A 24,799-nucleotide genomic window follows, 5' to 3' on the forward strand; every position below is an offset into this window, starting at 1 on the left:
AGGACTCGGCGACCCCATGCTCGTCGGGCGGTGACCCACACCCCCTCCCTACCCTGAGTCTGCCCGCCGATGAGATTCTTCAAGCTGACGTTCAAGTGTTTTGTGGACTGTTTCTGAACGTCGACGTCGGAACACTTTGGGCGTTTTATTTGGGTTTGATTCTTTTGGACCGTTTCCATGTTCTTTTGATTGACGGCTGACATTCAAGAGGGGAGAGACAGAGAAAGAAAAAGAGAGAAAGACGGACGGAGAGAGGGAGAGAGAAAGAAGCTTTTGGATATTTTTGTCCGAGCGCCTTTTTGATTGATGGACAGGCAGACTGCGCCCCCCCTCCCGTCCACCTGCTCGCTGCTGCCCCCGGAGGAGGCCGGGAGGACTCACCTCGGAGGTGGGCTGATGGCGGCTGCGGCGGCAGGGGCCGGGCTGGACGGATCCGGCTCGGACTGCCCCGGACTCGGACCCGAGGGCAAGAAAGGTGGCGTGATCGTGGGGCCGCCGCCGGTGCGTCAGGAGCGCGAAACATGGAGCAGACAGATGGACTTTATCATGTCGTGCGTGGGCTTCGCAGTCGGCTTAGGGAACGTGTGGAGGTTCCCCTACCTGTGCTACAAGAACGGAGGAGGTGAGCAAATACTCGAGCGCTCAAGCCCTCACTCGCGCCGCCTCCACTTCACCTTCATGCCGACGCACAGCGAACAAGTAACGGTTCAATAGCTTAGTATAATGGCGTTATTTCCAGGAAAAAAAAATTCAGATGAAAAAAGAAAACGAGTGGGTTTTTGTTGTTGTTGTTGTTTTCAAAAAAGGTCTGAATATTGTTTTTTCAAGAGCTGGGGGGGGATGAAAACAAAGCAACAACAACCAACCAAACAAATTAAACAAAAATTTCAAGGATAATGTTACAACAACACCATAATAGTTGTATTTTGTGATGATAAAATTCTTAGGAAAGTATGAATGGAAATCATTGAGTCACTTTTTTTCACCAAGGTAAAACGTTGTCATGAAACAAGAGAAAATTGAATCTATTATCAAAAAGAAATCCTATTTTTACAAGGAGAATATTCACAATAAAACAAGTTTTTTCCCCCCAGAAAATGACATATGACAGTTGTATTTTTCAGATATAAGCAATTTGTAATAAAACAAGAAAAAAATAGCCAAATGATGGGTGTCATTTTTAAATTAAAGTTTATAGTTAGCAAGATAAAGTGTAAATTCACCAAGATAAAAAGTTGACAAATGGCATAATGTTACCACAATCAAATCGTATTTTTCCAAATATGAATTTACAATAAAGCAAGTCATAGTGTTACCACAACCAAATCATATTTTTCCAAATAAGAATTGACAATAAAATGAGAGAAGAAATCAAGTTTTCCAGACAATACCAGAATAGTCCTTTCCAAGGCTAAAGACCCCACCCAAAAATGTCAATAATGTATCAGCAAGAAATAGAAGTAACATTCGGAAAATCAGGACATTATTTTGTGCTTACACTAATGGCTGTGAGAAGCCATTTTAAAATAGATAAAAAGAAAGGAGCCTGGTGGAAGGCAATCCAAGCGTCCAACCAAATCGCCAAAGACACAATGCCCATTAACAGTATATGTTGCAAAAGCTGCCATATATGCACGTCAGTAACTTTGAGGTATGCGCAGCTAAGCTGCAAATAATTGCCCAGGTCACCTTTACTCACCTGTAGAACTTGACTTGAAAAAAGCTGGTGAGACATTCCTCTCTGCGTCATGCAGTTTGATGGCCCATTTTATGATGTTGACCAATTTAAATATTTATTTTTAGGATTATCTTCACATACATGCATGTTCAGATCTAAATGAATTGAAAATCATTAAGTCCTACCCTATGTTGCAGGTCATTCATTTTTAGAATGTTTTTGGGATTTTAAATGGAGTAAATTTGCATTGATTGACAGTTTTCGTAACAAACACAGTCAGCTGTCAGTAGTACCGATCTATTGGCCTCCTCCAATGCACATTACAGGGACAGAGCTGCAGGGTGGCCAGAGGTGACCCAGGCCACCCCTTGTCCCTCTGTGGCCACTCACTTACCCTCCTTCTTTTAGATGTCTGGATTTTTTGTTGTTGTTGTTGCCATTTTCACGTTTGATTTGAATTAACGAGTAAATGAAGCTCAGCAAAATGTTGCTTTCTTACTTAGATTTGTTCTCACTTGATTATGAGTGTATTGGACATTGTTATGTGACAAGTTTTTTGTTTCATGTAACATTGAATGTGGATTTCATAATATTAGTATAGTATTTCATCGTAGAAAATAGTAAAAAACTAGCCACACATCACCCACCGAAAAATGTCTGGCTACGCCCCTGTGCACACCGAGACACAAACACACACATACACGCACACATGCTAATATTCTCTCATGTACACACACACACACACACACACACACACACACACACACACACACACACACACACACACACACACGCGTGCACACACAACAGACACGTAAAAAAACACACATAGGCACATGCACGCGCCATCCATCTGCTGACTCAGTGGCAGTGTTTGGGAGAAAGACGTCAAGTGATGATGGGCTGAGGAGGAAAAGGTCCAGTTTCTCTCACGGGATGAAAATGAAGGTCGCTATTTGCTCTCTTTGTATCCTGCGTCTGCGCTATTGAATACAACCAAAAGCAATCAATCATTTGCTCACAAAAGACACAGACCTTGTGGCACAGATGAAGGTCAGTTGAACGAAGCCTATAGTTGCCGTACATTGCCGCACTCCTGCTGACTTTGGCACAGTTTGAAGGTCACACTTCTCTTGAAGGTCTAGCTGCCATTTATCAATCACTCTGCATGTGGGTGGCTCGAACCTTTGCAAAGTACTCATTCCTTCCTTCCTTCCTTCCTTCCTTCCTTCCTTGCATGTGTGTTTTGTGTTTGTGCATGTGTTTCTGAGCACAACTGTGGGTTGTTGTGCATGTGTGTCTTTCTGGAGATATTTCAGGATGCAGGAGTCTTTTGGCTGAGTCATCAGTCTGGTTGCCAGGGTAACCTGTCTCTTGCCCTGCCCCCTGCTCCTTTCTATTGATGGTTTGTTGCCACGGTGACGAGCCGCGACGTGTTACGGGGTTCAAAGACGTGGGATATTTTCAGTGTGTACAAGCGTGCCGCAGTTATTCCTGACACCACGTGCGTCGCAGTTTAGCGTCAATTGACAATAATCCTTTAATCCTATTGGCCGGCCCTCAGGTGCCGCTGCCAAAAAACAGGCGACACCTGTTGGCAGGGAGGCTCAATGTAGACATCAAATCGCATTGATGAGAGTTCACCTGCATGCATCGAGTCATTTGTTTGCTTCTGTGAATCATCCACTTATTGGTGTCAAATCACAGAGATAAAACACGTGTCACTGACTCGTCACATAGGTCAGGCTGACAGAGTCGCTCGCTTACTTATTTAGTGGGTAAATCGTTGGGTTTACTCACTAACACTCAGGCTAGCGCTGTCCTTTCTAGTTTATGTGCATCAATTAAAGGTTGAAATGCTAAAAGGGATAGTCAACCCCCCAAATTTTCTTTATAATAATGTTCTGTGCAGTCCAACTCGTCAGAACACAGTGTTCTTTTTAATGTTTCATTTGTGGGATTTGAATGAAACAGGCAAAATCCACCCGTTACCATTTTGTCACTTGCTGTCGACTGAAAATGACATCGCAGTTGCAAGGTCTCAGGTCACAATCAATCACGGCTCACCAGTTTTCTCAAGCTGAGCCGTGATTAGTTGTGACCTGAGACATGTTTCTAATGTTTGCCTCTCAGTGGGATAGTGTCATAAAATAAATGGAGCTGGGCGACCAAATGCAGCTTGGACCAGGGTTTGTTGAAGGAACTCAAAAGACTAGGGATGAGAATAACTGAACAGAAAGACAAAACAAGACGAGAACAGACAAGCAACTAGAGAAACAACATGACATGAGACGCAAACAATCCGACAGGAGTGAGGGGCAGACAGGACTTAAATACAAGACAGCTAACGAGAGGCAGGTCACGGCAATTACATAGATTGTGAGCAGGACGGGAGGGGCGACGCCAACTGAAACCATGGCAACGTTAAAACAAGGAAACGAATGGAGACGGATCGTGACAGATAGGGCCTTTAGCATGAGCTGGTAAAAAACAATGGCCTGGTTGAATGAGAATGTTATCAACATCTTAGGTGGTATTTTATTTGATGTTTGTTTGAGGGGCCAAATGCAAGAAGAAAGACAGTCAAAGACGCGACTTGCACGCCAGCCCAAACTCAAATGCTGCGGCCAGTAGAAGTGTAACATGAAAGCAAGGTTGAACCTATCATTTTTTTTCTATAAAGTGACGGGGAATTTGAATAATTTTATTACAATGTTGTCTTGATGAATTGTAAGTCATTGCCCTTGTTGGAGGAGTTTGCTTGTCTTGGTAATGTTACCATGTCTTTCTGTTAATTTTCTTTTGTAAATAAAGTGTTTTCTAAAAATAAAAACTCAATTAGCACACTGATTTAGCTGGGATTAGCCAGATTATCTTGCTAACTGTAGCATTGGCTGCATCTTAGCACGTTAACACTTTCTGCTCTCAGCCAATGGTGCGTGCGATGTGATTCAGTCGACGCGAACGCTGAATGTGAGCTTGTCATTAACATCAACAACATGTCCTTTTGTGTTCTATGATGGCCATGTGTGTTGCCTTTGTGTCCATTTTGCTTTTGAACCATTTTCGCCGTAGTCATGCAAATGAAACTTCTCAAAGGTGGGGATTTCTGTCTGAATTTGTCATCTTTTACTTGAGCTCTTTAAATATATCAATAAATACCATTTACATTTCCTCGTTACTGTCATTAGCTGGTCTCAAACCTGTGATTGTTGGTCGAGTCAAAACCACCATGCCACCTATTTGCACAACTTATTTTATCACAGAGTATGGCAACAACGACAACAGCTTTCTTACACCAACTACACTGACGATGATGTGTTGTATGTTGGCCCACAATACATATTGCGTGTTGAGTGTCGTGAGTTAACCGTTATTGGCGGCGTACGTGACAAAAGGTAGAGCAGGTTAATTGTTAACTTGCCAAGGTCGTTTCGGAACATTTCTACTTCTGTGTTCCCGGTCAGGCGTCTTCCTCATCCCTTACCTGCTGATCGTCATTGTGGGCGGGGTGCCCATCTTCTTCCTGGAGATCTCGCTGGGTCAGTTCATGAAGGCGGGAAGCATCAATGTGTGGAACATCGCGCCGCTATTCAAAGGTAGATCACGCCACCCCACACCATTTCCTGTCCTAATTATGTCTTCAAGAAATTGAAAAATGCATCCCGCAAAGAGGACTCACAAAGTTCTGTAGAGGAAAAAAAAAGTTGAAAAATGTCAGAGCTTCTCAAGTATATTTGAACATAATAAATCAAAGTGGGTTTGACTTTTTTTTTAATAATAATCATTAAGGGTGGGTGTGGAAAGTTTGAAAAGGATTGTCCTATACTTCTTTTCAGGTTTGGGCTATGCATCCATGGTGATCGTGTTTTTCTGCAACACCTACTACATCATGGTGCTGGCGTGGGGTTTATACTACCTCGTCAAGTCGTTCAGTGCCGACCTGCCGTGGTCCACGTGCGACAACCCCTGGAACACCAACACCTGCGTGGATGCCTTCAATCTCCACCAATGCTACAACGCCAGCGCCAACGCCTCCATCGCCGGCAGCAACCTCACCTGCGCCCAAGTGGGCCAGGCCAGATCACCCATCATCGAGTTCTGGGAGTGAGTCGTGCTAGCACTGCCTATTTGTGTTTTTTTTTGGGGGGGGGGGGGGGGGGGGGGGGTTTAACCAAGAAAATTGAGATTATGAACTTCTTTTGCAAGGGACTCCTGGCCAAGAGGCATCAAAAAGTTACAGTTTCAACTTCATTAAAACATCATGTGTCAACAACAACAAAATTACAATATGAACACAATTTAAAATGACTTTAATTAGATGAAACATGTTAAATGTTAAAGAAGCTGTCTCAAATGTTCTCAACCTGGATTTAAAGTCATTCAATGATGACTAATTTCCAGTCCTCTTGCAACAATTTCCTTGTAGAAGGGGCGGCAAAGACAAAAGCCTTTTTTTCCAAACTCAGTCCGGGCTAACGGAGCTGCTCGCAACATGTTGTTTGAGTGTAAGAGTCAACACTTCTCCAAGTGATTAAGTGACAAATGTATGACGGCAGGAGTCCAAGAATAGCCTTGTAAATAAAAGTGGACCAGTGAGCCAACCTCCTGCTGGCCAAAGAAGGCCATCCCACGGAAGGATACACTTCACAATGATGGGACGAAGCCCCCCATTTGCATTGAGCTGTAGCGTTCATATATGTATAACGGGTCCCCATAATCTAAAATGGATAAAAAGGTAGCAGTGATGAGTCGCTTTCTGAATCATGCACTTGTTACGTCCACCTGTGCAAAGTCTAGCAAAATAGGAAAAGAAAAAAACCTCCACCGGTGCGCTCTGCAAATGAAAATGGGGCCTATCAGGTAATATGACTTTCAGTCACGTAACATGTATGCCTGTGTGTGTCTGTGTGTGCACGCACAGGAACAAGGTTCTGAACATCTCATCGGGCTTAGACGATCCAGGTCAAATCAACTGGGAGTTGTTGTTGTGCCTGATGGCCGTGTGGCTGCTCATCTACTTCTGTGTGTGGAAAGGCGTTAAATCTACCGGAAAGGTAAAACACGCCGACAAGACAACGCACTAATACCGCATGATGCAGAATCCCACTGCTCGCATCATCAGTCAGCGACATCAGAGAGGTTGAGAGCAGAGTCACTCACTTACAATAAGGCCCCAACTCATACTGACCTTGTCTGTGTCATTGTGCCCGAGTGTGTGTGAGTGGGCGCATGTGTTTCTGCGTGTGTCTGAGTAGGTTTGTGCATGTAGGTGTGTAACCAGCATGCATGTTTTGGCATGTGCATGCATGTATGTGTGTGTGTGGGGTGCTGTGGTGCACGTGGTCAAAGGTCACGTGATCAGCTGTCAAACCAAATGAGCCAAACTCAACCCCGAATGTGTGTGCGCATTTGATTTGACTGCACAACCGTGCACACTGCACGCATGCGGTCACATGGGAGACTAAGCGTTCCCATGGCAACGATGATGGGCGGAGGCCTGAGTCGGGACACGGCGAGGCTGTGATGTGGCAGTCTGTGATTTGTCCTTTGTGCAAGGGGGAGGGGTCATTATTCTGCAGTGGGACGTGACTGAGAGACGCTGTGTGCGTACGTGTGTGTGTGTGCGTGCGTGCGTGTGTGTGTGTGTGTGTGTACCAATGTTACATAATGCGTCACATGAAGACGTGTGGATGCGTGTATTCTAGCTATGACATCACATACCACTATAGGACAATAAAGCTTTGACCTCTGCATTGAGGGAAAGGAAGGTCATGACAGAGCTTTGCTGTCAAAGTAATCAAATCCCGCATTTTAAACCATGATTCAAACATCTCATTTGATTTTCAAAGAAAATCTTCAAATATGCATGTAAGATATGCAAAATATCTAGTTCAATACAAATATAATTGAATGCATTAATAAAATAACACTGGTCAAGAGAACATTTTAATCACAGATGGTTTTATATGTCCCACCCACTAGGTTTTTTAAATACTGTTTTCAAAAATATCTTTCACTTTTTTGTGATATTTTCTTTTTTTGTTTTGTTTTATATCTGAACTATAAAAGTTACGCAATCGTTTTTTGTGAATAATTCTATTCAAAGTAACTGACCAATTATGGAATTAACACGAACATAAAAATGTAGACCTTTTTTTTTTATTCATTTTACACTGTAATAGATTAACCGATTACATTGAGTATCATATGACTATTGAATATCATTTAATGTATATGTATTTCTTAAAATAAGATAATACAACTTTCTCATTTTTAAAATATTTAATTTAATTCAAATCAAATTTTTATAAAATAAAAAAACATTCACTAAGAGTGTTTTTAGTAATAAAATGATGATTTGAATTGTGATATCATGAAGCGAATAAATTGAACAATTGTTTCATAAAATAAAATAAACAAATGTAAACATAAGACATTACCAATATTAATTTGTATTGCAAAATATCAATTAACCAATTATTTTGTGAAAATAAATGAAACATTGTTGGAGACACTGTTGCCGAAGTGCTTGCGTGTCCTGTCATTGTTCAAGGTGTACCCAGTGACCCTGAAACCGACAAGTAGTATGAATGCTGTGATCAAATCATTGTTCTTTGTACTGGTAGATATAAAATTGCCAAGAATTATATTGAAGGACTAAAAACAAGCTTGAATAAAACATGCACAGGAACAATAAATGCAATTTTACCAACATAAAATCATCGTTAACATGAATGCGGCAAAAATAGTGAGTCTTTTGAAATGTGTGAAGTAGGTCACAATGGCCAATGAACCAGCCCAAATCTAGAACATCAAGTGAGTAATACAGTCCTCTGATAACAACTTTATGCACTCTATGCATGTGTGCGTGTCTGTGCGTGCGTGCGTGCGTGTGTGCGTGTGTACTTGTGGACTCTCACGGAGCTTGGCTCTCAATACAAACATTCCGTTTAGTGGGTGGTGCAAAATGATATGAGGTGCTCAAGGTGACTCTGAGGCGCACATACACACACACACACACACACACACACACACACACACACAACACACACACGCAAAGAATGAGAGCAGTAAAAATAAATGTTGATGAAAAAAAGTCAAAGGATGAAGCCACATGAGCTACTTATTAAACCTCACGCACTATTCCGGTCAGATTTAACCAATGAAAAAGAGTCTTATTATTTACCCTGAAAATCAGCTCAAATCAAACATGTATTTTTGTAAACGGGCCAGTGGAATCAATGTTTAAAGGGAGTTTGAAAGACTTCAGACCACCACATTTGCACACAAATATGTTCAAATATGTAACGAGAATAACCCGTTTGCGTTTTCCTCAACGTATGCTTTTCAGATTGTGTACTTCACAGCCACCTTCCCATACGTGGTGCTGATCATCCTGCTGGTCCGCGGAGTCACGCTGCCCGGAGCGTACGACGGCATCATGTACTACATCAAACCTGACTGGTCCAAGCTGGAGGAGGCTCAGGTCAGTGGAGCCTCACTGAGATCAGAGACATACCCTTGGGGTGGGATTCATTTCAGGCTTGACTGTGAACACAGAGACACCTCATTTCATTGCGTGGATTGGCCGTTTCTGCACTACAATTAAGCTTCCTCAATTAAGTTCAATTGGCAAGAGAATGATCCAGTCCCCAAGGAAGTTGGAGCCCTGAGGGAAATTTCTTATGCATGTATGAAAATGTGAAGGGGGTTACTGTAGATGGTCAACTTCCACATGAGAGATCAACTTTGAGACGTGAATCTCGCAGGTATGGATCGATGCCGGCACGCAGGTGTTCTTCTCCTACGCCATCGGTCTGGGAGCACTGACAGCTCTGGGTAGCTACAACCGCTTCAACAATGACTGCTACAAGTACGTGCACCGTGGTCGGGTGGAGGAACCATAAAATGGGAGAAGCTCGCTCAGCGTTTTGTGTTTTACCGCCTCCAGAGACGCCTTTGTGCTGGCACTGATCAACAGCGGGACCAGCTTTTTTGCTGGCTTTGTGGTCTTCTCCATCCTGGGCTTCATGGCGGCTGAGCAGAACGTGGACATTTCGCAGGTCGCCGAGTCAGGTGACCTCGATTTGGCTCGGACCTTGTGGGGCTAACTTAACCAAAGTTTGAGGTTTTATGAGGCAGACAATTTCCATTCACTGTCACGGATCGGAATGGAGCAGGGCGACCAAATGCAGCTTGGACCAGGGTTTGTTGAGGGAAAAGGTAGTTGGACGGCAGGATAAGGGGACAAACCAACAGAACCGGCAAACTAACATAACTTAACGGCCTAACAAATCAACGGGACTGACCGACAGGGCTGGCAAACAAAAACAGAACTGACAGAGACATGAGACAAGAAACGTGAGGCAAGAAATAATCCGAAAAGGGTGTGACACGCACACAGGACTTAAATACGCGACAGGTAACGAGAGGCAGGTGACTGTGAATAGTACATAGGTTGTGAGTAGACACAGGAAGGGAGGGGCGAGTACACAGACGCGGACAGAAACCATGACAACCTACACATAATAATACAACCGGGGACGAGTCGTGACATTTACTTATAAAGTGTATGTCCGTGTGTGTGTGTGTGTGTGTGTGTGTGTGTGTGTGTGTGTGTGCGTGTGTGTGTGTGTGTGTGTGTGTTTGCCCACCCCAGGTCCTGGACTGGCATTCATCGCATATCCAAAGGCGGTCAGTTTGATGCCAGTTGCACCACTGTGGGCCGCGCTCTTCTTCTTCATGCTGCTGCTGCTTGGTCTGGACAGTCAGGTGACACACACACACACACACAGAGACACACACAGAGTGCGATGTTCACGGTGTCCTGTGTGCGTGTGCTCAGTTTGTCGGCGTTGAAGGTTTTGTGACGGGCATTCTGGATCTGTTTCCTGGTAAATATGAGCACCGCTACAAGAGGGAACTCGCCGTCGCCCTCTGCTGCTTCCTGTGCTTCATCATCGACATCTCCATGGTGACGCAGGTCGGTGGCCGCCGCCGGCACGTTGGCCTCATGCCGCATTGGGCCGGGATTCAGCCGCCGACTTTGTTGCGCCCGCAGGGAGGAATGTACGTGTTCCAGCTGTTTGACTACTACTCGGCCAGTGGGATGACACTCTTGTGGCAGGCCTTCTGGGAATGCATTGTGGTGGCCTGGGTCTACGGTGCGAGCAATCATGCATCATTACATACATATAAAGACACTGTGAAGTCACAAGCATATTAGCTTCATAGCGGCGACCTCCCGGATTTTGATGCACACGGCACAGATTGGCTGTGACTAGTCTACTCGCGTCCCACAACGACGCAAACGCCCAATTCTACCAGAGCAATGTCTACCCAAAGAAAGAACACGCTACTCATGCGCACTTTTATATGCCGGTGGTGCTGCTTCTCACAATGTCGTCGTCGTGTCATGGCAGGCGCCGACCGCTTCATGGACGACGTGGCGCGTATGATCGGCTACAGGCCACTGCCTTGGATGAAATGGTGCTGGTCCTTCATCACGCCATGTGTGTGCATGGTACGTCCTCATTTAGGAATTTCATCGAGAATGTGGGCGTTTGGAAACAGTTTGAAATTTGAATGGTTTTGACAGAACTGTGCAAGCTGGATGTCAACGGGCCGAATAATATCTGCATTGATAGATTGATAAGGAAAACGTGGATGAATGACAAGTGTGTGGCTTGCAGGGCATCTTCCTGTTCCATCTGGTCAACTACAAGGCGCTGACGTACAACAACACGTACGTATACCCGTGGTGGGGCGAAGTGATCGGCTGGTGTCTGGCACTCTCATCCATGTTGTGCATCCCGGTCAGTCTGGTCTACAAACTGCTCCGCGCCAAAGGCTCCTTTGCACAGGTCAGAGTTCACAACCAGCATGTTTGGGAGGGACAATTCATTGTAATGTATTATTTTGTCGTTATCCCTGACTCCCTGTTTTGTGTTTGCAGCGCTGGGCTCATCTGACCAGCCCAGTGTGGGGGAGCCACCACCTGGAGTACATGGCACCAGACGTCAAACCGCTCAACTCGCTGTCGCCCGCCAGTGACGAGAACAAAGTCATCATCTTCGAGAGCGTCATGTGACCCCGAAAGTCAGCCTGCTCGCTCACTCGCACTTTATCACACTCGTCTTCCTATCCGATCCGCCAAATTAAAACCACTGTGAAGCATCAGGTCTGGCACCAAAGCCAGGACCGGGTGCCGCCCACTCCGCCCGCACCCCCGGCAGCCCAAAAAGAATATACCAGCAGAGGAAGACGAAAGAGTGGTCGTGTGCGTTGCCTTACACTGCTGTCTTAATGCAATTTGTTGTTCACCAGCCAATCAGTGAACTTTTATTTTGTTGACGCAAGTAAGAAGTATGTCTACTTTTAATGCAGTATGTTATGAGTATTTTGGGGCAGTAGGCCTACTGTAGGCTTTAACAAGGACTAAAGGGATTTTGTTGTTGTTGGTTTAAATGAGACACATAATACCATGCCCATCCACAAAATAATAGTGTTGCAATTAGTGTAATATTTTTACAACTATTATCGAATTATTTCTATTTGGATGCAAACATCATGGCACTTTTACTTTTCCACCCTAACGTTCAGACCGCTAAACTTTGTGTTTGATTATAAGTGTGTATGCGCGTGTGTCCATTTTTGTAAATTATAATCACCAAAATCAGAAAACATACCAAATATGGGTGATGTAGGATCTTCTTCCAACAAAGATGTCAAATCCAGGCCCAGGAAGTAATAACCCTGCCACGGTTTGGCTTTAGGGAAACGAATTCCCGGAAGCTGTTTGCCTGCCGGCTGGGTTAACTGCAGGTTGATTAAAAGCAATTGTGGCTAAAGCCAAACTGTCACAGGGTTTTTACTTTCTTGACATGGATTTGGCACCTCTGACATTCAGGCGACGTGCCAATCACCCGAGCCACCGCCCCTGATGCTTCCTGTCGCCTTTTGCTTTTACAATTGTCAGTGATTTTCTTTGAACGTTTTACACATCACGCAAGTCACACGACCAGCAAGCGGCATGGAGCTTAAAGCAAAAAGACTTGAAATCCGTAGGTACGTAAGAAAATGTGAAAAAATTGTAAATAATGTTTGTCGTTTTACTGTGAAATGTGACTGGCAGTAAGTGGTGTTTAACCCTCCTGGATGTCAGGAACAGCAATAATGCTGCTAGGGCGTGCTAATTACCCTTTAGTGTCAAAACCGGGAAAAAGTCCCAATTAACATTAGATATCATTAACTCAATAAAAAGCAATATTTATAGATTACAATGATTCAGCCATAACAAATACGGCTTTTTATGTTATTTTCTTAAAAACAGGTGTATTATTTAACAGGGGGATTAACCACAAAAATGAAAAACTCATCAAACACTATTGCACATGTGTGCGTGTGTGTATATATATATATATATATATATATATATCGGTTTTGGATTTCTGTTACTGTGAATCACCCCCCCCCCCCCCAACACACGCACACACAATGCATTTCAATGGCCCACAATTGTGAACATGTTTGTTAGTTGTGGGTCATCCTGGTCCCTATGAAACTGGCAAGCCGGACCCAATACCATACCTGCGATTGGTACAGCATTGGTTCTGGCTTGCCAGACAAGGGCCATACCCCCCACAAATACAGGGAGTCCACTTTAGACAAATAAACTGGTCACCAGTTAACATCAGGGCAGAAATAGAACACTTTACAGTTTCTCACAGGGCAGAGTATCTTTCTAGAGATTGGAAACACTATTCAATTCAGTATTTTTTTTATTATTTAAAAAATTTCCTGAATTTTAGATTTTTGTCTATGTCATTGATATGAGGAAATATTGATATCATTACTTGGATGAGTAAGTGCATCAGTAAGTGCCATTGTTTAGTTTAAAATTGTACAATTCCTCCAACTTTTGCCTCTCAAAAGAAAACATCCTGACATCTATAGTCTATCATAAAAGCAAAGCCATTATCTTTGTGTTTAACCAAAATAATAAACTTCAAAATGCATAACTGATGAACATTCTGGATCTTATTTCAAATGTATCCAATTGCTGGGAATCTTTTGCATCTCATCGGTATTTGTGTATTTGCGTGAGGCAGACGTGCTAACCACAAGAGAGGTGAATGTTGACACCGGAGTGTCACTTTCTTTCCCAATGTGGCGCCGCAGTCATCAACAAGGTGGATGACGGAGCCAAATATAAATGACTTGGCTGCTTCAAGTCAGCACTTTGAGGCACAAGATCCAAGGGGGAGGGGGGCTAAAACAGTGCTTTCTAAAAGAAGGCCAACAGCTGTCTTTCAACACCCGCAACCCCTTTTGCAGCCACTGTGTGCATGTTGAACATGTGTGGGAACACACACACACGCGCACACAAACACACACAGAGTTTGTGCCAAGTTGTGTATTGGAGGTGACACTACAGGTTGTATACGCAGTTTCCGTTGCAATGTGACACACGAGTCACACACAGAAGCATCACATTAGCGAGTGCGGCTAACAAGTCATGCTTAAGGCTATGTACGCGAGAACCAAGAACCGAGAAAGTCAAACACTTGTCGAGAAGATGGGCCACTTGGGGGGGGACCTTCAACAATGGGAATATGAGCTCTTACGTGACTGAGAAAACAAACAAAAAGCAAAACAAAACAGAAATCAAGAGACGCCATCAGGAAGCAACATAAGACCATGAAGCAGGCCCGCCACTATGAAGATGAAGAACATTCATCTTCATCATCCTCAGTCAGACTTCTTATCACCACTGGCCTGCAGACAAAAACAAAACAAAACAATCAGCGCCTCCTAAAGTGACAAAAATAATACATAAAGCGATTTTTATTCACCAGACAAACAAAGTATTGCGTGGCAATTGTTAACTTTTGGTGCAACGTGAGATGCGTGCCGTCAGCCTATGGAGCTTTATAGGCCACGACGTAGTGGAAAGGGAGGGAGACAGAAACAAAGAAGAAGAAAGAGATGGGAAGGTGGGGGGAGGGAAAAAAAAAAAAAAGTGCGTTTACAAGTAATTTGCTGTGCTCGTCCAACAGTCTGTCATATTCCACCGTCAGGTTGCCGGCTTGTTTCTTCATAGCCGAAACATCACCGTCACTCTTGCGAAGAGCTGTGAACACACGCACGCAACTTTATTAAAGGGCTCTTGTTTGAAGAAGAAAAAAAAACTTAAAGCAATCAGTCAATTCTATTACATTCGTAGAGTAAATCTCCCCACATCGCTAGCAAACCACTGAAAAATAAAATCAATATCACAAAAAATGCACAAAAATCCAAAAGCCATGCTCGCCATTGGCCGAGCAATATGTAGGTTGAGATGACAGCATGACAGATTCATCCCCAAAACAAACTGATTTCACCATATGCTGAAAATTCAGGTGCATAGTTGTGGACCTTTCGGGTATTGAGACATATTGGAACGCTTTAAAATTGTGAGGAGGAATAAAAAGCTTTATCCCAGCAAGAAATCCGAGAGCGTTCCTCCTGGCTACCTCACCTTTCCTGGTGGCATCCAGTTCATCCTTCAAAGTCTTTACTTCCTCCTTCAGAGCCTTGTTCTCCTCGTGGACTCCGCCTACTTTCTTCCCCGCCTCTGGCACCTCCACACCAGCCTCACGGAGTTTCTGTCAAAAGGAGAGGGAGCCTTGGTCACTTTCGAAAGAGGCTGAAAAAAAGCAACAGGTGTTCTAACCAAACGGCCGAAAACATGTCATTGCGACGTGACGAGTACTTGATACTTTATCATCATCATCATCAAGTATCCTGACTGTGAAAGGAACAGTGAAGGCAACACAGTGAGTGACGAGAGCAGCTGAACAGCGACCGAGTTAAAGCAGCTGTCAACTTTGTCATCAGCTCACTTTTCCGTACCGACGTCATTGCGACTCTGCCCCGCCCACCTTTGACTTCTTTTTGATCACAAAGTCCCAAAGCTCCCCCAAACTCACATCTTGCAGCATCTGATTTTCATCGATGAAGCTTTTGGCGGCGGTGCTGGCGCCCTCCGCTTGCTTCTTGAAGGCCTCGTTGGACGCCATCAGGGAGGCCTGCTGGGAAAGCAGAGTGGCCAGACGACGCAGCAACCTGCAAGCACGTGCACACATAAACTTTCAATCAAGATACCGTTCTCATGTCATGATTTGGTTGACTTCTAACAAAACGCGCAGATGGTTTAGACCAGAGGACCTGGCTTCAACGGAACCCCATGTTTTCTGTGTCAGTTTGACGGCTTCAGCAGAGTGTGTGTGTGTGTCCGCGCTGTTCACTCCCTTTCAAAGGAATTGTGACAACTTTTCAGAACAATAAAGGCTTGAAAATCATCAAGTTTTTTTACAATGTATCTTGGTGAGTAATGGGAGACGAAACAAGGAGCAGATTACGACGACATGACTGGCAAAGGTGAAGGCGAGCATGAATGTTACTCTAAAGAGCAAGAGCAAAAGTTACATTGATTTGCTACAAATCACATTTGTCACCGAGTTGAGAACCATGTTTTGCTGCATAGCAAATGACTTTAGAGCTTTTGTTTTGGGAAGGTTGTATGGATTTCGACAGTTTCACTTTCAAAAGGGTTAGTATCAATTTTCCACTCCATTTGAGAGGAAGGGCGTTTCACTTTGGCATTTGCGATTGCACACATTGCATTGCAGTACAGACCAAAGATGTGTGTGTGTGTGTGTCATCAGCTTATATTTAGTTACACGTACACACACAGCTCAAGGTGTCAACACGTGGTGCTGGTGATGGAAAAGTAACATGACCGAACCTTGTCGTTTGTGTAAAGGACCTGATGGTACGTGAAAGGACAAACGAACCATGGCGGGTTCACCGTTACATTATCAAAAAGACCTTAAGAATAGGGAGGAAGTGACTCAGGATGACCAAATGTGGCCTCAGGGTCATTAACAGTCCGGAAATATCGATCAGCTGCTGACACTTTCCGCAGCTTGTGTCAGTACTAACATGGTAATCCACCAGTCACTGTCTATTACAGCACAGCCGGTCTGTGTGCGTGTGTGTCCATGTGTACGTGTGTGCATTGCCCCCTGCTGGTCACAGTGGCATTAAACAAAAAAAGAAAAAAACACATTCCAAAAGATCCAAGCTTCCAAATGAGAAAGAATCACATACAAAAAGCAAAACATGTGAGGGAATGTTTGTGTTATTAGTATATTTTGTTTATTAGATTTTCACATTGGTCGATGTTTTCAATTTTGGACGCGAAATGTCGGGAAATCTTTGCCTCAGTTCTCCGACAAAGCTTCGGAAACCGACGTTAGTTGGCGTTATTGTTTAGCAGGTTTTAAACCGACTGTAGTCGTGCGTGGCGCGCTTTTGGAAAGCTGCCCCCGTGAGACCACAAGATCATGAGGGTTTCACGCTGAGAGTTGAGTTCATGTGATAACAACTGGGGGAAAAGAAAGCTAATGTATGGACGTTATATTTAAGAGGCTGGACGACAAGCAAGCTTAAACGCGGGGCCTCATGTAATGAACATAGCCATGTAATGCAACAGCAAACCAGCTCAACGTCCGCACATGCACAATGACATGGTACGGTACGGGTGCCTGTGTGCACACTGAGGACATTATTTCCAGGACTTCTACCATGGGTAAGTACGTTTTGTGTTCAAATCGTGTTATTTTGTCATGTTTGATTTTATTTTGAGCTCATTATTTGTCTTTTTAATGTCCGACGTGTCAAGTACCGCAAACAGACGGAGCTGTTTATCTATTTGTAGCTCAGACTGCATTTCAAATGAGTTTAGACTGTGTTTAAAGTATAAACCAAGTTCTGCTCAGTTTTATACGGTGTTCAAATTGAATTTAAATTAGTTTTGGAATGTGTCTGTAAATCTTGTTGTGATGACTCGGGAAAGACAAGATGGACTCTGTGTGTGTGTGTGTGTGTGTGTTCTCACAGGCAAAGCAAGAGTGCGAATCCGGCGATATAAAGATTCCTCTGCGCTCTGAACAGTTTCATGTGAATGTGTTCAATGGCAGTGGGATTGTTGGTCAGATCCACCTTCTCCGTCACGCTGTACTTGCTCACCTCACGGAACGCATCTACACAACACAACAAAACAAACCGCACACCGATATGTGAATTCATCGGACACATCATGTATACACACAAACACAATTGCACACATACGGAAACTCACCAATGAGCAGGAAGACAAGGATAGCCATTGCCACTAGGAAGGAAGTATTACCATATAGGGCAATGGTTTGGACCAGCCGAGACCTAAAGACACTGCTCCATCTGCAAGCACGCACACACACAAGCACACACACTTTCAATGCCATGAACTAGAATTAAGAGAAGTGAATAGTGCTGTTTTGTAAGCAGAGTGATAATATTTCAATCAGAATCATAATTGTATATTGTTATCCTAATGAATCATTGTAGTGGATCGTAGAGACTTTTAACACAATTGCACTGTGAATTGCATCGTAATGAATCCTATCACATAGGTAGTGAATAGTATTAAAGTGAATCACAAAAAAGTGAATTGTAATCAGAGTGAATTTTACTGTAATATAGTGAATTGTAAAAAAAAAAAAAAAAAAAAAACAGTTTCATTCTCATTTGATTATCGATTAGTTGTCAGTTAAATGTTGAATCCTGTTGTGTGTTCAAGCACGTACCTCTTGGCAGAAATGAACGGAATGCAGAGAAGGAGCACCAAGAAGACCTCCACATACAAGAAGGAGGCCACGGCCGTCCACTGGAGACTCATCTCTGTGAAACACACACAGTCCATCTTTAACTTTCAATAGTCATCAATGTCTTTGTCTAAAGCTTATCTGAATTCACTCAAAACTTGATTTTATCACACTGGAAACTTGATGTGAAATCATTAAAAACTCACTATAAATCTTGGCCAAATTTCTTTGAAATGCCATCTAAACCTGATTTAAATGCAGTGTAAACTTGATCTAAAACCATTTGAAACTCTAAAGTCACTCTACACTTGAAAGAAATGTATCTGAAACTCATTGAGAATACAATCTCAACCTGAAAGAAAAATATTTTGAGCCAGTATTTTGTTGTTGTTGTTGACAGGGGCTTAGGGGTGGATTGCAGATGTCGCATTTTCTAATTTGATGCCCCTTTGATGAATAATGGGTGCCACTTTTAAATTCTGCCTAAACTTGTTTTCAATTTGCTTGAACTTAACCGGACTAAAACTCATATCAAACACTGACCAATTGTACTGCATGTTTAATAATTTAAATTCAAATTCTTCTAACATAGTGGACTCCGCCTACAGCATACAAGTCTGAACCTGATTGAAACTAAAATCAATCTCAGGGTAAAGTTTATATGAATGCAAGTCTAAAACTGATCAAAACTCAAATGAAACGCAATTTAATGAGCAAGATTACCCTGATGCTCATTCGAAAACTATTAAACCTAACCCGAATTAATTTCTAATTGGTCATCTATAGTGTTTTTGAAACATCTGTTCTTTTAAGCCCTAACTACACCAAAGCTAACAGTACTGAGCACTGCCTGCTAGCTAACTAAGTTGGATGGAAAACCACTAAACGCGTGCTCTTTATGTTCCATCGTACACACAAGCAGTTGTGATCAAATGTTCACCATGTTGTCCACGACTACGAACAGGTTTAAAATATGTACAGTATGTGCTGAGTTACACTGGAAAGGCGCCGTCTATCTACTGGAGAAGGGTGCAGGTAAAAACCCTAAACTAGCTCCACAGAAATTCGGTGGTAGAACACAATCAAAGAATAGTCCATGACACTCACCTGCAGATGAATCACTAACACGTACTATTAATAAGCCTAGTAAGTTGGCAAATATTCAACTTTGGACCTCTTGAAGCTTTGCGATTTCAGCTTGTTAGGTAGTCAACACGTTCTACTTCCGGGAAAAAAAATGCCTGAGTGTCCTGAAGTCGCCGTGTGATTGGTTATATATGTAGAAATGGGCGGAGCTTCACCCGACAATAATAGTTGCCTTCACGTTGCATCTATTGGAGAATTGCGTGGATGCCTTTTTAGTTTAATGCACACGTAACTACTAAGCTACTTCTAACTACTAAATACATATTTTCAATTGATCACTTATCTGTCGTGTTTACATTACGTCATCACGATTGCTCAAGCCATGACTGTCATGGGACTGAAGTTACTATAACATCCAACAGAGGGTACCACAGTCCACACATGCTTTATTAGCCTTTTTCGTATAGTACTCCAAACAAATGCCCCCTTAAAGTCATTACTTTATTCATTGCAAATCATTTAAAAAAATGAATAAATAAGTAAGTAGATAAACAATATATAAATAAATAAATAAATCTGGGTTTGCATCATGCGTAGTTCTTCTCTCCTTGTCTTAATTGAATCATCGTAATTGATGATTAAATCATCGTAATTGTAAAGAACGTCATAGAAGTAGTCAAATAAAACGAGAAATAAAAACAATTATACATTTCTTTTTTGATTGGTTTAATGATTTTTAAAATGATACTATAAAATAGTAAAATGAACAAACTTGAACATCATTTTTTAAGTAAAATGTATCACATAATTGCTTAACTGTAAGTAAGCAATAAAAGTAAAACAACCATTTTTCCATATAAACCAGATATATATTTTTACGAATAATTTGGTTACTTCATTATTAATAATGCAATTAAAAATAGTAAAAGAAACAAAATAATTTAACATTATTATTCATTTTATTTCAATTTAACATGATTGTTTTCATATTTTCATTCTTTAAGTGTGGAATCTTTGTCTCGTTTATAATTAAATACATTATTAAGAATTCAATTAAACATGAGATTTATAATTAAAGTAAACAATTTGACCATTTTACTCGTACATTTTAGCTTTTCATTGTAGTTTTATACTTCATCCACGAGTGAGCATGCCCATCGGCCCATTTTAAAAATCAAATGTGGCCCATAGCACAAAAAGTTTGGGCAACCCTAATCTACCCTGTGTGTGCGTGCGCGTGTGTGTATGTGTGTGTGTGTGTGTGTGGTGGGGGGGTCTTTTATGTTTTTGTAGGACACATTTTGTTCAGCATGAAGCAGCAGCCATGTTGCTCCACTTTTATTTAGCTTGGCTTCTTTCCAAATCCCCCACCCCCTTCATAATCCGACACCCCCCAGAGTGCTGTTATCAGCAACATGCAGTACCCCAATCCTGGCAGTTCATTCTCAGGCTAATGTGGCTTTCTGTTGGAGGAGGGAGTGTGGATCTTGGGGGTGTCACGGTGCTTGATTCAAATGCTTAAGAAACCCCAGAAGGACACAGACAGGAGGAGACTCACGAACAAGCTAAGACTATGAGCCCTGATGGCCTTGTTTCTCCATTTCCAAGCAGTCTACCTATCATTTATTAAACATGGCAGCTGTCGTCATGTGAATGGCCACCACCCAATCATAAATGATGCACAAGACGGACCGGCTGGCTGTTGCCAGGCGGATTAACCCTGACAAACCCTGGCGGAAAGAAGCCAGTCGTTTCACTTGATTCCCTCGATAGCTTGGAAGTTTTTTACCCCCATATAAATATCAGCCCTCAGTGATGCCGTGGTGTTAAAGTACTGTGTGACTTCCTGTCCGAGTGAGGCAGCAGCATCAATTTCTGTCCAGACGTAATGTCATACTTCATAAAGGTTACCACGGTAACAGATTTGTTCCGTTGGGAGGATGATGGTGACGTCGACATCCGAGCTCTCGGGTGCTTTCGGAACTACGTGCGGCCTCTCTGAAGACACCACTCAGTGAATTTCTTGACGCATCCCTCGCTCGTTGACCATTTCTAGATTGGAGACTGTAGTGAAGAAAAGGAAAGTTGAAAGAGCGGGTCGTTGCTTCCAGGACTAGTGGAAATTGGCCTTTTCCCCTAACTGAATTACAAAACAACGGTCTGCCCAATTTGGAAAGACTAAGGCTGTTTTCAAGGAATCCAATATCGAGAGGCAGTACCAGATGAAACGTGTAAACGACAAAGTGGAAAAGAACCCCATAAAAAATTAAAGCAATTGGAAGCTGAACGGTCAGCCCCCACAAATTGTCACCTCACCTCACCAAACCTGGCCTTCGATGGAAAACGTTTGGGAACCCCTGCCCTACAGTATTTTGTTACATTTTTAAAGATGTGTTTAATTAAATACAAAAACATTAAAAAAAATTCACAATTCTGTTCCAATCCAATCCCTACTTCCGTGTTTGTGAGGACAGGGGCGGAGAGTCTTTCATTTGCTAGCGTGTTAGGATAAAGATTTTGCCATTGCTCTGTGGTCACAATGATTATTCTGTGAAAGTTTTGGGCCAAATTAGTTATAACTACTACTATTGAACATACTCATACGGTGTATCATGATTTTATTGAAAAAAGAACCTCTTTAAGTAAAGTGATGAAAATGGATTATTTTGTAGTGGCACTACTTGCTGGACTGCTGGTGTGTAACTAACGTAACCATATTGCGCGTTAGAAAGCAAAGTTGCCAACTTCTAATTTATAGGCAGAGTCAGGTGTAGTTTACACTTTAGTAATGATGTCACAAAGTTCAAACAAAGGCAATGGCGATGTAGAAAAAAGACACAGGCTATTACATGGACATGGTGTTCATGGTTACATTTCAAAGTAAAAATCAAACAAGGCAATGCTATCAAACATGTTTTCACAAATAAACATGTTTTTCTCTTTTTTTTCTTCTTCTTCTGATGACATCATGGAAAATCCTACTGGTCATCAAGTGTATTGTCCAGGCAGAGTCGACTGCTTTTTGTGGTTGTTTCCTGACGTGATGCCGACCGGACGCTCTTCTCGGGGTCAGAAATGAGTCACGAAACACGTCTCCGCCGATAGAACATTTGCACGGCAACACGAATAAGCGTGTCTGACCAACATCCCGTGAACGCCCTTATCACCGACAACAATGTCATCAACACCTGGTTGGTTGGCACCAATAATAAATAATGTGTAAACAATAATTTAAAATAAAAGTTTATCAATAAATACCCTTGTGTGCATGTGATTTCAGTAAGTAGACCTGACCCCACAGCCACCCCATTAGCGTTTTCAGAATTAACTAACATTTTCAAGTCTGCTGATTTCAATTAGATGTCACTTGACCCAACAAAATAAACTAGCATTTTCATGCAGGAGATTTCAGGAATTAGACCTGAACCAACAGCACTAACATTTTCAGATTGTTGATTTCTGAAATTAGACTTGATCCAACAGCACAAACAACATGTTGATTTCAGTAATTAAATCTCATCCATCATGAACTCGAATTTTCAGGCTGTAGGTTTCAGTATTTGAACCTGGCCCAAACGTACTAGCTAACACTTTCAGCCTACTGAGTTAAGGAATAAGACCTGACCCAACATCTTGAACGATCATTTTCAGTCTTTTGCTTCCTCCCGCACATACGCACGCACGCACGCACGCACACACACACACACACACACATACACGCACACATACAAAACACAATACACACATGCACACAGTGGCGTTGGTCCAGTAGTGGCTTTCCTTCCTTCTCCTGGTGAAGAGCCAATCAGGAGCTTCCCCCACATGCCAAGTGTAAACGTCATTGTTTTGTCTCTTTAATTCTACTTTACAATGTCATTGAATTGACTCCATTTCAGCTTCGATCTTTGATCTCGGCTCTGGTTGGAGTCTTTTCCAATTTTTGTTCTGGTCTTAGTTCCGGTCTTTACATGGCACTGTTCGCTGGGCAAAGTATTGGCATCATGGCGTTCTGGAAAAAAGGGCGAGGCTGGCGCCGGAATGTTCCGCAAGTTGGTACAGTCCAGAGTCGTCAGAGGGTGGGGCAGTAAACACTAAAGAGTTCTCCCAGCCAATCAAACGTCAACGTGGTTGACCAATGAGGGATGAGGGGACACAGCTGTGGTCGGTCAGCAGGCGCGGCGTGATTGGATGTTCACTTCCCGGTAGCTAATTTTCCCGGCTGTGGTTATTTACATGGTGTCGAGGTCCGTCGCCCCGTTTCGCTCTCGAAGATAATTCCACATATGGGTCCCAGCCCGTCGCTTAGCAAATAAATAGCAAATTCATTGATTGATTGGTGCAGTTCAGAAAAATAAAATAAAATAAATCAGACCCCCTCCCTCAGTTAGCAGGCGTCTTGATTCGCCTACTCAGCTTCCAGACATCAAGTTGATGGCTTGTTCCAGTTTGTGGCGCAGTTTGTGTTTGCGGCAGTAGGCGTCGCGGTCCAGCGCAGTCAGAACCTGCGTCATCATCATCATCATCATCATCATCATCATATGACTGGCTAGTTCATTAGTTACATCCAGACCAGGTAAGTCAGTAAATTGTGAAACAGAGAAGACTCACAGTGGAAAAGTGAGGAGTAGAACATTTGGTGTGAATTTGCATTGAATTAGTAAGCAACCTATTGTTATGAACTCACCTCCTCCTTGTACTTGTTGATATAGAAGTAAAGCTCACTGAGTGCGCTTAGCGTGTTAAACTCATTGCCGTGGAGACGTGACTGCTCCACCAGGTAGGCATCCATGTCCTGGTCGCTGATGCTTGGCATTTTGGCAATGTCTCTGTAGTACCTAGGACATGCACGATAAAAGCCTTAGCCACACTTGCTGGGCATTTAGCAATGTGCTAGTTAGCCTATTACATCTCTTTCTATTAGGCAATATTAGGTTATAGTGAGCTATTGAACTGTACTAGCTAGTAAGTGTGTGAGCTACCTCTCCACCCAACTCTTATAGTTGGGGATGTCTTTCGCGTAGAGCAGCTTGTTGGAGGGTGAGTCTTTTCCAAGTCGGTGTTCAGATGTGGAGCACGAGTCCATGAAGGTCTGAGCCACGACCGACAGGCAAGCGTCAGTGATGCTACTTTTGTGGATGTCGAAAACAAACTGTGGATTCTTGATGACGTTGACCCAGAACCTGAGAGGAAGACTGGAGACACAGACAGCAAACTGTTACAGCTTGCATACTCCAACCACATCGTATCCTAATTGCCGTAAATAAAATGTAAGATCTTGTATATTTTTAAATAAAGTGTAAGACAATATTGTATATTTATAAATCATTGATCAGTGAATTGT

General features: G+C 42.8%; 3 protein-coding genes across 3 annotated transcripts in view; 1 reads left to right on the forward strand and 2 right to left on the reverse strand.

Moving 5' to 3' along the window:
* Positions 1 to 192: 192 nt before the first annotated feature.
* slc6a8 (solute carrier family 6 member 8) lies at positions 193 to 13,709 on the forward strand. Its single transcript, XM_037278769.1, has 13 exons — positions 193 to 622; positions 5,146 to 5,277; positions 5,518 to 5,785; positions 6,603 to 6,735; positions 9,033 to 9,167; positions 9,451 to 9,554; positions 9,633 to 9,757; positions 10,341 to 10,453; positions 10,527 to 10,664; positions 10,743 to 10,845; positions 11,104 to 11,204; positions 11,374 to 11,544; positions 11,637 to 13,709. The coding sequence occupies exons 1-13, from the start codon at positions 307 to 309 to the stop codon at positions 11,769 to 11,771; spliced, it is 1,974 nt and encodes a 657-aa protein (XP_037134664.1). The 5' UTR covers positions 193 to 306; the 3' UTR covers positions 11,772 to 13,709.
* Positions 13,710 to 14,080: 371 nt separating this feature from the next.
* On the reverse strand, positions 14,081 to 19,629 carry bcap31 (B cell receptor associated protein 31). The gene is made up of 8 exons (XM_037278845.1): positions 19,480 to 19,629; positions 18,355 to 18,448; positions 17,868 to 17,968; positions 17,625 to 17,769; positions 15,652 to 15,787; positions 15,201 to 15,327; positions 14,713 to 14,813; positions 14,081 to 14,458 (listed from the first exon to the last, which is right to left on the reverse strand). Exons 2-8 carry the CDS (start codon positions 18,444 to 18,446, stop codon positions 14,432 to 14,434), a joined length of 729 nt encoding a protein of 242 aa, XP_037134740.1. The 5' UTR covers positions 18,447 to 18,448; positions 19,480 to 19,629; the 3' UTR covers positions 14,081 to 14,431.
* A 2,593-nt stretch (positions 19,630 to 22,222) lies between these two features.
* Positions 22,223 to 24,799, reverse strand: part of plxna3 (plexin A3) — a 32,993-nt gene continuing 30,416 nt past the window's right edge. Inside the window, exons 36-38 of the mRNA XM_037278756.1 lie at positions 24,438 to 24,650; positions 24,143 to 24,293; positions 22,223 to 23,960 (exon numbers count right to left, since the gene is read on the reverse strand). Coding sequence (XP_037134651.1) covers positions 23,868 to 23,960; positions 24,143 to 24,293; positions 24,438 to 24,650 — 457 coding nt within the window. The 3' untranslated portion in view covers positions 22,223 to 23,867. The remainder of the gene's footprint in view (positions 23,961 to 24,142; positions 24,294 to 24,437; positions 24,651 to 24,799) is intronic.

Source organism: Syngnathus acus, chromosome 2, assembly GCF_901709675.1.
Source record: "Syngnathus acus chromosome 2, fSynAcu1.2, whole genome shotgun sequence".
In the NCBI taxonomy this organism is placed as follows: Eukaryota; Metazoa; Chordata; class Actinopteri; order Syngnathiformes; family Syngnathidae; genus Syngnathus; species Syngnathus acus.